Consider the following 13,903-nt stretch of genomic DNA (forward strand, 5'->3'; position numbering starts at 1 on the left):
GTGGCTAAAACTTCTAAAACTATGTTGAGTAATAGTGGTGAGAATGGACAGCCTTGTCTTGTTCCTGATCTTAGGGGAAATGGTTTCAGTTGTTCACCATTGAGAATGATGTTGGCTGTGGGTTTGTCATATGTAGCCTTTATTATGTTGAGGTAAGTTCCCTCTATGCCTACTTTCATGAGGGTTTTTATCATAAATGGGTGTTGAATTTTGTCAAAAGCTTTTTCTGCATCTATTGAGATGATCATATGGTTTCTCTCTGCTATTCATTTTTAAGTAAAAATAGTAGTACATTAGCATGGTAGAAAATTAGAATAGTATGAAAGGGTACACTGAAAAGTAATCTTCCATCTCAGACTGCCAATCAACTGATACTAAGTTTCTTATGTACCACTCCAGAAATTGTCTGTGCACATATAAGCATGTGTTTATGAATATACAGAATGTGGAAAAATCTTAAGTGATTCTATAATTACATTTTCCCCGTCGATGATACAGAAGCAGAAAATATGACCCAGTTTCCTTCATTTACTTTGAAATTTCATAACTGTAAGCCAAACAATTTGCGTATTTGGTAGCTTATTTTTTGCCATTTTCTGTAGGCTTACCCTGTAGCCTCTATTTGTAGATTCAGCGGCGTATTTCTAAATTTTATTTCCTAGTATTTTCAATATTCTGAATCACGAGAATACAGTGATTGATTTATTGGATGTTTTCTTCTCTGAAAACTCAAAAGTTCTTGGCCAGTGATTCACACGAGCAGGCATCCCCCCGGAGTGAGCGGGATGGGAAGGGCGTTTGTTTCAAACTTCCTTCTCCTTTCACAGATTCTGATTAATCTGCCTGGAGGATTGGGGTGGGTGGAGGGTTGTCTCTTCCCCTTCTGGAATTGCAGTGCACACGAGAAGTATTATGAATGTGAACAGCCTGGTGGCAGGAAAAAGGTTGAAACCACTATTCTGTGCAGAAATCTCTTGAACAATAAATGTTACTTAACCACTATAATTCATCACAAGGAAAGAAAAGATCAGGATAAATGTCTAATGTGTAAGAAACCCTCAGTGGGCTGTTACGGGGGAAGAATACTATATATTAGAGCACTTAGAAACAACTCTAATTTGTAAAAACCCACCCTTACTTAAGCATGCCTCACATCAGTCTGTAACTAACAAGCACACAGGGAGAGATTTAACGTGTTAGTGTGATAGCTCTCTTATCTCATGTTGTCTCCTGGGAAAATAAGCTCCTGATCTTGGGCCTGTGACATACACTTTTTTTAATCTTAACACATGTGTTTTCTCTTTGCTGAAGTGGGCAAAGTAGATGTCTTACCTGGTTTGTTTTGAAATAATGTTCTGATTACATTCTGCTGTGCTCATTCAGTGTTTTTGCCAAAGTTCTAATTCCAGCTACAGTGATTTCCAGTTTTCTTTGAGGCAAGACACAAACAATAAAACAAGCTGCATTATAATAGTTCAAGATAATGGAATATGGTTTTTCCAAGGGAGATGGTAGCGAATGGTAGATTTCCTACTTTATCGCGTGAGCCTGTAGATGACCTTCTACGTTAACAGGAAGAAGCGTTGTCTTCACATGCAAAGTAACGGTGTTCACAACCATTGCTTCAGCACACATAAAAGGAAAAACTGTCTGGAGTAAACCTTCTCTTTTTTGTAAGGTTGTTTTTGTGGATAATTGCTAATATATTGTTTCTTATTCTGACAGTGCTTTGTTAAGGGAGAAGGGGGAAAGAACCAATATTTTGGGGGAAGGAGGTGGTCACTTCCTATAAGATATTAGAAGATAACCTACAGTATACTGCTTTTCCTATCATTTTAATGTAACTCCAAATGAGAGTAATTTAGAAAAAATTCTTTGGAATTAATGGGTTGCCTAAACGTCTCACCTGGGGGCCTGCTCCTAGAAGTACAGTCACCCTGTAATCAGTAGCATTCATTTGCATAGGATTACTCCATTTTTAGGCCTTTTTAAACAATTTGTTCTCTGAAGTAGGTTAAGCACAGCCTCTGCAGTTTCACTTATTCTCTTAATTTTCTGAGCAAGCCATATTTCATTGAGAGTCTAATAACGAACTTCAGCTCAGACTTGGTCAATTTGCTAGATTTCCAGTGAGCAGAGCCTGTTGCTTTATCACAGGGCCCCATGGTTGGGCTTGGTACCTGGTGGTTTGGTTTTGGATAAATGACGTTGTTTCTGCAGAAGCCAAACCAGCCATAATGAGATGATACAAATTACAGTACCTTTTCCTTTTTTTCCATTATTCTCTCTGAAACCATGACTTTGCAGCAGTCCTTATCTGGAGGGGATTATTTGGGGGTTGGGGGTTCTTAGCTGCAACTGACAAAAATCAACTCTGCCTGATTTAAGTAAGAAGGGAACATATTAATAGGATATCGGGTGAGTCATCAGAACTCTGGAAACCTGGAGAAGCTGACTGGGGACTGCGCTATTATTTCAGTGATATGTTACCGTAGTGTACCCTACAGCTGCTTAGTGAGGACATGGCCAGCCTCGGGAGTGGGCACAGCCAATACCACTGCACTGGCACTGCTGCCACTGTTGTCTGCCCTCCTACCGGTGTGCCTGTTGGCCCCCGCTTCCTTCTAGGTCCTAATTCAGAGCCTTGGTGAATGAGCCCAGCTGGTGGAGCTTAGGTCTTGTGCCAGTAGTTCCTTTGCTGCAAGGGAGGCTGGTGTTTTCAGTTTCTTTGGTAGGAGGTGACCTCCCACTTCCCACCAGGACTCATCAGGTGATGAAATTTCTAATCGCGGGAAAGGGTTTCAAATGCTGGGCAGCCAAAAGGCCGAGAAACATCCAGCACAGAATTGGGAGAATGTCTTAACCCGAAGCGGTGTTATGTCTTTTCTCCTTTGTAGCCCATAGATGAGAGCAGCCAGATGAGTGACCTCCCTGTCAAAGTGACTCACACAGAAACCGGCAAGGTCCTGTTTGGCCCAGAAGCACCCAAAGCAAGTCAGCTGGATGCCTGGTTGGAAATGAATCCTGGGTATGGCACTAAAGCAGAATTATTGGTGTTCTTTGACTTTTCAGGTTTTTGTGGTCCTCGTAGAATCTGGGAACTAAAATAGCATGACCTTTGCTGAACTGCTTAAAGTTATTACCTGCATTTGTATATAGAATGTGTCATATATTTGTGTATAAACACACACACACGCACACACACAGTTTTATGATTAAAAAGCTAAGCCTCCTCTTCCTTCCCACTCCTTTTCTTGTAGTTACGAAGTTGCCCCTAGATCGGACAGCGAAGAGAGCGATTCTGATTATGAGGAGGAGGTACGTATATATCTCTGTTTGGAGTTCATTGGCTGGAAAGTTCACGGGGAAGCACCTGTGTCCTTCTGTCTCTTCGTCCTCCAGTTTTGGCCATCGGGTGACAGCTGAGGCTGAGGGTTTGACAGAGCTTTGCTGGTGCATGCCTAGTGGCACAGTGACCTCTCAGGGGCTCCTGGCGAATGTGGAAGCTTGGTGAATTCTAAATTTATTTGAAACTGAGAAGAGAGAAGCTGGCATTAAATTGGAGATGGTAGAAAGGTCTTCTGAGGAAAATTGGAGATGGATTACTTTGGGAAGGGCAATGCCGTGCTTCTAAGTCATTTACACTGAGGGTTAACAGCCTAAAAATGTCTGAAGTTCTTTAGTCCTTGGGCCTGTTTGAAGCTGTAAGTGTGGAAACTTAGACCAACAGGGCAACATGCACTTGGTTTAATGGGTTAATGGATCCTCTTGGGTTTTTTCTTTAAATGTGATTCTTCCTTGAATTCTTTGGATATACTTGTTAGCCACATTTGTCAGTCTTCTGGAAGGAATACTCAATATATCCAGAACCTAAAATGGTAATCTTGGATACTTGGTAATCATGGACACTTACTGCTTTTGCAAAGAGGAAAGATAATAGAAGTTACTTTTTTTTTTTTTTTTAGAAAAAAAGCATGCTGTTAACAAGCAAATACTTCTGAAGGCATGCTTTATTTTATTTTATTTTTTTAATAGGCTACTCTTTCTCTGAGGTACTTGAAACTTACAAAATCAATTTTTAAAATGTCTCTTGTTTACTCGGATGAATGGGCCCATAAACGATCCGTTGGAAGAATCTTCTCATTGGGTCTGAGAGCCAGGGAGGGACAGAGATGAGGTAGAGAAGGCGGCTCAACCCACAGGTGCCCTCCTGAGACTGGCAACTGCAGACAGCTCCAGAGAGCTGGGACTAGAGTGAACTCTGACCTGGGGGTCCGGAGACCAGGTCCCCATCTCGTGGCGAGTCACGTCCCCCCCTCGGTGCTCACCTGGATGTGAAAGAGCTGTGCCAACTCCTCAGTTTACCCCTTGTGGCTCAGTGATCTGTGGTCATAGATTTGATTTTCAACATTACTATCATGTCAGTTCGTATTGTTTCATTCAAGCCTGATGGAAAAGCGTGGTTCTCTTTAAGCCTACTTTTAAAGGAAATTCTCCTGGATCATCTGGAAAGATTCAGCCTTCAACACCAGTGGGTAGTAGTGGGCATTATGGGTATTTAGTGAAGCTTTTCCACAGGCCAGCAGAACGAAGTACACAGTTGCGAGGTGGGGAGGTGATGAATCCTTTGCCATGTTATTGACCGTTTTAATCTAAATAGCCAGAAATGTGGGCTGTGAAGTGGCCACAGAAAGCACACACAGAAGGCCACGCGCTCACAAGCTCCAGTCTCTCCACTGTGAAGACGTGTGGGACCATCAAAGGCCCACTGGCATCATCAGAGACAAGGACAATACTAAGATCCCTTCATTTGGCTTTGGAGAGAAGGGTATAGAAGGTCACCAAGTTAGCAAGAGCAGATATGGTCTACAGGACTCTCTGATGACCAAATAATGATAGATATCCATCTTTCTGGCATGATTTTTACATATTTATTCTTGGGAGCAAGGGTTCCAGGGGATCCTCAGAGGGTTCCTTTTGTTCTTTCATTCAGTGATGTAAACAGCGATGGAGAGGTAGATATTGCCTGGTGGAAGTAAGGGTTAAGTTTACGTCCTCCCTCAGTTGTGTGCACCTCACTTGGGAAGTAGAATACTATTCACTCTCTTTTCAGAAATCGCCAAGCCTAGGGATTCCCTCGTTAAAACGGAATCACCCCCATATCTTTGTTCCTTCCCCAGGATGAAGAGGAAGAGTCCAGTAGGCAGGAAACTGAAGAGAAAATACTTCTGGATCCAAACAGCGAAGAGGTTTCCGAGAAGGACGCTAAGCAGATCATCGAGTATGTGTCTCTCAGAGTTTTGTCTCTTGCAGATGCATTTCGTGAGGGTTGCGCTTTATGGACTTTAGTTTAGAGAAGTTTGTCTAAGGAAGGAAGGTGACCTCACGCCCATGCTTCACCCAAAACGCCACCGTCAGAGGCCACCAGACTGTCCCACTGCTCAGCTCCCCCCTTGCGCCCTCCCCCACTTCATGACTTCCTCGTTCCTGGGCTCCTTGCGTGTCACGTGCTTCCATCCCACGTGGAACCTGCCCCTCCAGCTGGCTGCCTTTCCCGCCTTCCTTAATGGCACCAACACCCGCCCAGAACCCCAAGTGAGAAACATCTTCGTTGCAATAGCTGCTCAGCCATGGACTCCCCTACCCAGCTCTTTTCTTTTTATTAATTAATTAATTTATTTTTGGCTGTGCTGGGTCTTCGTTTCTGTACGAGGGCTTTCTGTAGTTGCGGCGAGTGGGGGCCACTCTTCATCGTGGTGCGCGGGCCTCTCACCGTTGGGGCCTCACTGTTGTGGAGCACAGGCTCCAGACGCGCAGGCTCAGTAGTTGTGGCTCGCGGGCTCTAGAGCGCAGGCTGAGTAGTTGTGGTTCACGGGCCCAGTTGCTCCGCGGCATGTGGGATCTTCCTAGACCAGGGCTCAAACCCGTGTCGCCTGCATTAGGTCTCAACCACTGCACCACCAGGAAAGCCCTACCCAGCTCTTCGCCTGTGTAGCTCTAGTGTTAAAAGAAAACTGTGGCGAAACACTATGCAAAATAGAATATTTTAAAGTGATGAGATTAAAAAAAAAAAAAAAGCAGAAATAGACATTCTAATATTTTCTCCTTTTATTCCAGGGCTGTGTGCCCACTTCAGGAACCTGTCTTTTATTCATCTGCCCCCAGTTTCTTCACTGAAGGTTTTCAAGACCCCCCTCAACGGCCCCTCACTGCCTGTAGAATAACTCAGTAGTTGGTTAACAAGACATAGAAAATGGAAGACGACCTCTCCTCTTTCCTATCTCTTTAATGTCACCTTTGGCCTCCCTATCACCTGTCTTCCAAGTTTTAGGCGGTGTTCTGTGGATAGGATTTATCTTTGTACTTCAAGGGCCTAGGACAGCTTCCCTGGCAAAGTGTGAACCTGCAGGTGTACGATTCACGCTCATAGCAGTCCCTTGAGGTCGAGCGGGCCTGCGTTCAAATCCTGACGCCACCACCTTTCATGTGACCTGGGCAAATTCGTGAACCTCTCTCAGCCTGAAGTTCTCCACAGGCATGAAGTGGGGATGGTAACAACAACGTCTACCCTGCTTGCTTTTCGCGAGGATTACAGATAATGTGTTTTAGCTGCCGGGCATGAAGTAGGTGATAAATAAAGCTCTACTTCCTGCAGCTGTTTTCGGCTCTCCATTCATGCACCAACTTCTCTGTGTGTGACTCTCCACTTTCTCTGGCCCAGGACAGCTAAGCAAGACGTGGACGATGAGTACAGCATGCAGTACAGTGCCAGGGGTTCCCAGTCCTACTACACGGTGGCCCACGCCATCTCGGAGAGGGTGGAGAAGCAGTCGGCCCTCCTCATCAATGGGACCCTGAAGCATTATCAGGTAACTGGCGTGGTGTGTGTTTTCTCGGCAAGTCTCAATCTGTTACCTAATTTTGATTAGAGTATGTTGTGCGCATGCCTGTTGCTGCAGAGAGTTGACCATGGCAAACATTTGGGGTCGCATTGCTTCTAATATGGCGATTCTCTCCACTGTGCCTGTAATTTTTGTTTTAGAGTGTTCATTTTACCATCTTCCCTAGAGCGTACCCATTTTCTCTTCTATGGCTTTGGGATGGATTGTGTTTTCAGAAATCCTGGGTTAACTCTTGGAACCCCTTTACCGTGGATCTCTTTGGAACGGAAAACCCAGCCACATTCTATGAGTGTAGGGAACATCTGTGCCTCTTTTTTGAAGTAAATGAAGTATATATTTCTTCAAAAATGTCAGTGGTGTCTGTAGTTTAACACTATGGACTCAGCTACCTAGGAGTTGCTATCTACTACATTTACATGCTTTTTTTTTTTTAAGACACATTAGAGTGGTGAGCATCCCTGCTTTGATGAAAACTACGCTGTAAGCATAACGTGCGTTTCATTTGACCTGTCTAGAATGAGGTCAGCTCCTGTCTTCTACCTCCTTCTACTTCACAGTGTTTCCCAAAGCGTGTTCCTTGGAACATTTGTCCCATGAGATAGACCTCCAGAAGAAAGGGAAAAATAGGTTCTGTGGTTAAATAAATATGGGAAATACTGTCAGATAGAGCTTGGATTACGGTATAATTTACTATTCCACATTTGGATACTTATGAGAATGAACAGTGGCCCTTGTTACTGATCATAGGTGTCACCCAGGACTTCCCAAGCCAACCAGACATCCGGGCACTCTAGCAATGACCCTTCCTGGTAATCCATGGTGTGTGTCAACACACGCATGGGCTCTGCAGAAATAAATGTGTAAACTCTAACCGCGTATCAGCATCCTGCAGTGAAATATCTTTCACTTCGTATTTCCCAAATTTCTCTGACGACCAAACTTTCTTTTCATGTATCATATACCTGTTCACATCCTGTAAAATTAGGGCCCTTTGGAATATACTTTAGGAAGTATGTGCTTTAGGCCAACAGTTCTCAAACTCTCTGAACTTGGATCCACTAAACTCCTAAAACGTGGCACTGTGTTGGCTGCCATTGCATCAGGGTGAAGGATACAGAGGCCACTACTACAGTACTGCCTTGATTTGTGTTAAAGTGCCAGCAGTTTACACCCACTACTGCTTTTGCATCATCCGTGCAAACGTCAACACAATATAAGAGGCAAATAATACCTTAGTGTTAATAAGAAAATCATTTTCACCTTGTGGATCCCCTGAAAAGGTTTTGGAGACCCTCAGGAGTCCCTGGAGCACACTTTGAGAACCACTGCTCTGGCTGTAGTAAGGTCATGTTTTCTCCAAAGACCATGCTACTTTCATGAAGTTCAAAGTTGTTTTCATCTGATTTGGCCCACCTGACATAGATGTTAACTTGTAGTTGGTTCTGATGAACTCTTGTATGTCTGTATATGGCAGGTGCATCGTTAGATTACTCGTGAATAACTTTTAACGCTACATTGATTTCCTCCTGCCATCCAGCACCTTTGAAAGCATTCTTTGTCACTGTCTTCTCAAAGCTACCTCCTCCTACTTCCATATGTGAATTTTTTTTTTTTTTTGCGGTACGCAGGCCTCTCACTGTTGTGGCCTCTCCCGTTGCGGAGCACAGGCTCCGGACGCGCAGGCTCAGCGGCCATGGCTCACGGGCCTAGCCGCTCCACGGCATGTGGGATCTTCCCGGACCGGGGCACGAACCCGCGTCCCCTGCATCGGCAGGCGGACTCTCAACCACTGCGCCACCAGGGAAGCCCTCCATATGTGAATTTTATGGCCTTCTTCCTCTACTGGGCTGCTGTAGATTTCCTGAACATACCTTACTCTGCCCGCCTCCGAGTTTTTGCTTCATGGAGTTTCTTCTTCCTGGTCTCTGACCATCCATATCTACCTGATGAAATCTTCTTTATTTCTCACAAACCAACTGAAATTGTGGCTCAAAGGCTTCCCAGATCGTTGTATCCATGAGTATGCTTTCTATCGTCTTGCTCCTTGACAAGTTTTTGTATTGAAAATAGTTACTTAACCTTGACATAGCTGAGGCCTTCCTGCTGCTTCCTGGAAAGCCACGTAAGCTTGGCTCAATACCCAACCCCTCCAGTTCCATGGTCTAGGAAAGTCCAAATCACTTCCCACTTTTTTTGTGAATTTCTAGTCCCCTCTGCTGCCAGTTTCTGCTTCTGTTTTATCTGGGATTAAGACAGATGCAAAATTCAGCCCCTTTGCCGATTTTCATTAAAAAAAAAAAAAAAGAAATCCACTACCACCTTAGCTGAATTTCCTAAAGGTCTGGTGCTCTCGGAATCATGTTGCAGGTGTGCATCTCCTCCCACCCACCACTAAGAGTTCCCGGCATTCCCCTTCTGCCCCTGTGTCTTTTGTGCATCCCCGTGGGACCTCTTTCAGTTCCTCTCATTTCTTGGTGTTGCTGCTCTTCTGCAAAAACCTTTAGGATGATTCGGAGTCTTGCATGGTATGAGGCACCCTAAGTGCTTATCCAAGTATTTCTTCAAACCATTGCAGTACTCTTCCCAAGAAAAATTCTGGCCCATACAATTTTATATGTATGACACTGGCACTGCCAACCACGTCTTGGTGCGTGAATGGCTTACCGGGTCCTCTGACTGCAAGCTTCTGAAGGGAGGCGTGCATGTTACATACCTAGGTTTCCATCTGCTCTAGCTCCTTGCGTGGTCCATTTAACAAATACTGAAAGTAAAAGAATCACTTGCTTTGTTTTTACATAAACCAAATTAAAATTAACATTTCCCTAAGCATAACTTCATTAGCAAGCTAAATTGACTTTAGCAATTATATACAGATAGATAGATAGATAGATAGATAGGTAGGTAGGTAGATAGATAGATAGTAAACAGAGAGAGAGAGAGAGAGAGAGAGAAAGAGAGAGAGAGAGAGAGAGAGAAATACGATCCTATCACTTAAACCAGAATCTGTGATATGGTGGTGGAAGGGAATTAGTGGTTGGAGAGGGAAGTTGAACAATGTTGTATTTTCACCCAGACTTTCTTGTGTTTAACATGGAAATCCAAAACTGTGTCTCTGGTGCTGTGCTTTTGTTCTTTAAAAATATGTTGAACATGTTTCCAGGCAGTCAGCTGCCCTTGGGGAGCACTTACATTGCAAGTTTCCATGTGATGCCTGGGAGCTTTCTCTGCCAGGAAGTGCCCTCCTGTGGGCCCAGCAGGTGCCCCTGGCTCCCTGGTCACTCTGCGTCCTCGCTTGAGGGGATCCCACCCCGGGGGGCCAGGAGGCTCTTCGTCACCAAGAAGGCTGTTTCTAATGACCTGTGATCTTCGTGCCAAACCTGCCTTCTAGTTTGTTTTTCTTTAATCCTCATGGTGGCTTTTTGTGCTTGGAGTGGTTGGAATGGATTTTCGTTTGGGTTTTCTTCATTTATAATAATTCTAGAATGTCATGTACTGTGAAATGCTAAGTAGGGATGAACGGCAAAGCTGCTTAAAGTCCCCCCAGTATGCTCCAGCCCATCACTTCTAAATCTGATTAGCACTCAGCACCTGCCAAGCATCAGGGGCGATTACAGGCTCATATATGAAATTCTCTTTGTGTTGGTGCTTCCCGTACTTTCCTACTGTGGGAAATCCAACGTACAGCACCGAGGAGTTAAGAAGTCGCAGCCTCACTTGCTTTGTATTAGTATTAATTACCTGTGCAGATCTTGGGTAATTGAAGCAATTACTCTTCATTTCAGCTCCAGGGCCTGGAATGGATGGTTTCTCTGTATAATAACAATTTGAACGGAATCTTAGCTGATGAAATGGGGCTGGGAAAGACCATACAGACCATTGCACTCATCACTTATCTGATGGAGCACAAAAGACTCAATGGCCCCTATCTCATCATTGTTCCCCTTTCGTAAGTAAAGCCATTTATTCTGCAGTTATCTTTCTTTATGTTGGAGCTTGCCCTATTCATGGTTTGTCCTTGTTTTTCCCTTAAGGCAGAATTGTAGCCTGTAGTGGGATTATCAAGAGCATATAATCCGGATTTAGGTTTTCTTTTCCCACCCTTTGATTGGCTGCATAAGCACAGGATGAAGTGATTTTTTTTCAGCCCTTAGCATTGCGGTCTACACAGCCTGCACGCTGTGCAGTGGGTCTCATTCTTCATCACGCCTAAAGTGGTTCATGAAGCTGAAAGGTTTTGATTTTTTTTTAAGATTTCTTTGATTTTTTTTCTTTTTCCATTTCCAAAAGGTTATATATATATTCAAAAATTATATATTCTTAAATCTTCCTTCAGTGTCCCTCTTAAAGCAGAATCTAAATCAAAATCGTAACTATGAATTTTGCATTAAACCGCCCTCAGTACTCGCAGTTTATCTGCAGTGACTTTGTCACTTTGTAAGGATGGGTCTTCACTGTTAAATTCCCGGTGCCTCGCCCACTGCATGGCTCCTCGTGGGTCTTTGGTGGATACCCCTGAGGGAAGGGATACCTGTTCAAAACCGCCCTCCTTGGATGGGAGTGTGTCTCTGACTGTGGGTGTGAGGTTGCAGTTCTGTTCACTGAGATCCTCTTCTAGATCTCAGTGCTAATTACAGACTTGGGCCTTGCGAAAAAATATTGTTTTAGTATTTCCTTCAAACTTTGTCTAAATGAGTTATTTACAGACCTCTTTAATCCGTATTATTTGAATCCGTGGAACTTAGACACCCTTTCCATATTATCTACATCTTGAACATATATTTTGGGTTTTATCTGTGTTTTGCATGTTCTGACTCATATGTTACATTGATGCTTTCAGGGATTTTGCCTTTTAAGGCATTTAATATTTTTCCCCTGCCCCCTCTTGACAGATTTATTTAGTATGTTCATGTGCTTTTGTCGTTACTTTTTCCTGACTCAACTTTTCTCTGAACTTTATATGGCTGTTTCTGAAGAGTCCCCAAATCACTCTGATAATTGCTGTTTTTCAGTATTAAAATTAAGATGTTTTTTGCCATCTATATTCATGCATTCTTTAATTTTTTTTCTCTTATGAGATTTCGTGTGAACCCACAAACAAACTTGTCATGCTTTGTGGCAGCTTGTTTCTAACTTATCTCTTATTTCCACACCTTTAAAATGAATATGCAGTTGAGCTATTTTATATTCTCTAGCCCCTTTCAAGGTGAGACCTAAAAGTGAGTAAGAACGTCTTTTTAATCACAGATTTTTATACAAATGTCTCTCTGTATTTTGTTTTCTTTTGTTCTATAGGACTCTATCTAACTGGACATATGAATTTGACAAATGGGCTCCTTCCGTGGTGAAAATTTCTTACAAGGTTTGGAATCCTGTATTTATTTTTTGCTTTTCCACATTTATATATAGACCCTATTTTCTTCATTCCCTATGCACATCTGTGAACTGTATCTGGTTGTAAAGTTTTGTCATGTACATCATGTACTGAACAGTGAGAGTTAATCATCCCAAGAAGATTACTGTAATAAACCATAATTACTTTCAGATAGTGAAACGCAGAAGAAAATTGTTAATTATCATATTGCGAGGTTTCTGATGAGAGTAATACAAATGACAAATATCACACATCCCGCGTGCTGCTGCCATGCCCACTGTTCCTGCAAAGTTAGACAATTACCCGGGCGCCCGGGCGCCTGCTGGACGCTCCTGTAGAAATGGAGCCTTTCAGCGGAGCAGCGGGTTCTCTGCCACCTTGGGGTCACCATAATTTCCTTTTCTTTCTCCCCCGCTTCCCTCGGTCTGCAGTGGGAAAGCTTCTCCACAAAGGTCTGAAAAGTGTCCAGACGTGTGAGCAATTTTGCCAAGCACTTTCTTCCTGGATAATGGATCTGTATATGATAATTGCATGTATGTGCAGTCCTTAGTCACATGCCTGGGCTCCATTAAGCCTGAGTAGTGAGAGACAACGCACGCCTCCTTCCATCGGGTAATATACATCTGTATTTTCTTCCCATTCAGGGCACCCCTGCCATGCGTCGCTCCCTCGTCCCCCAGTTACGGAGTGGCAAATTCAATGTCCTCCTGACTACTTATGAGTACATTATAAAAGACAAGCACATTCTTGCAAAGGTATGTTTAAAAAAATTCTCTTATCTCTAATTATGGACTATCGCAACTGGAGTGTAAAGTGTTCCCCAAATTATACTCACTAGTATAATTTGCTCGTTAGATGGCTGGTCTCTCTCTCTCTCTCTCTCTTTTTCAGTCAGATGTATTTTGGTCGTGCGTTTTTCATTTTATGTATGCTGGGGTTTTTCGTGTTTTATTTTGGTGGTGGTTGTATGTCACTGATCCTGGGACTCTTACCTACCCTATCCTATCATAGTTTATGCGCTTACATCTCCTAAAAAAATTCACCTGGGGGCTTCCCTGGTGGCGCAGTGGTTGAGAGTCCGCCTGCCGCTGCAGGGGACGCGGGTTCGTGCCCCGGTCCGGGAAGATCCCACATGCCGTGGAGCGGCTGGGCCCGTGAGCCGTGGCCGCTGAGCCAGCGGGTCCGGAGCTTGTGCTCCGCAGCGGGAGAGGCCACAGCAGTGGGAGGCCCGTGTACCGCAAAAAAAAAGAATTCACCTGGGTTCCTTCAACTCTTTTTTTCTCTCCAACAGCCCTGAACGTCGTGCTTATGGAAGAAATAATTGTTTTTGTTGCCCTGGGATATTGTCAGCAGCGTAACGTCATTTCTCTTGTGTCTTTGTCTCTCCAGAGATGAGTAGGCATTTCTCCATATGGTCTTCTCCATATGAACATTTATCCCAGCTGCAGTTTTTGTGCTATTCCTGTTTTATGTTTTTCCTGGTGAAATAATGCGCTATTATTGTTTGAATTACTCTGGGCTCTTTCTGTGACTGTTTGGAGCCGGGAAAGAGTCGTTTTCTACCTGTGACCTACATGTCTGCTAATTTGTATGTCCTAAGTTGTCCTTTAGCCAAAAAATAGAATTTTTT

General features: G+C 43.7%; 1 protein-coding gene across 6 annotated transcripts in view; it reads left to right on the top strand.

Annotated features, from left to right (window-relative positions):
- SMARCA2 (SWI/SNF related BAF chromatin remodeling complex subunit ATPase 2) overlaps nt 1–13,903 on the top strand; it is a gene marked incomplete at its 3' end in the record, with an annotated part of 172,636 nt that overhangs the window by 55,448 nt on the left and 103,285 nt on the right. For all 6 annotated transcript variants that reach the window (XM_082656489.1, XM_082656485.1, XM_082656488.1 and 3 more), the window contains 7 exons: nt 2,898–3,028; nt 3,261–3,318; nt 5,181–5,281; nt 6,722–6,869; nt 10,685–10,848; nt 12,195–12,261; nt 12,918–13,028. In XM_082656489.1, the coding sequence (XP_082512615.1) occupies nt 2,898–3,028; nt 3,261–3,318; nt 5,181–5,281; nt 6,722–6,869; nt 10,685–10,848; nt 12,195–12,261; nt 12,918–13,028 (780 nt within the window). The remainder of the gene's footprint in view (nt 1–2,897; nt 3,029–3,260; nt 3,319–5,180; nt 5,282–6,721; nt 6,870–10,684; nt 10,849–12,194; nt 12,262–12,917; nt 13,029–13,903) is intronic.

The sequence above is a fragment of the Grampus griseus genome (assembly GCF_964374135.1).
Source record: "Grampus griseus genome assembly, chromosome: 6".
Taxonomy (NCBI): Eukaryota; Metazoa; Chordata; class Mammalia; order Artiodactyla; family Delphinidae; genus Grampus; species Grampus griseus.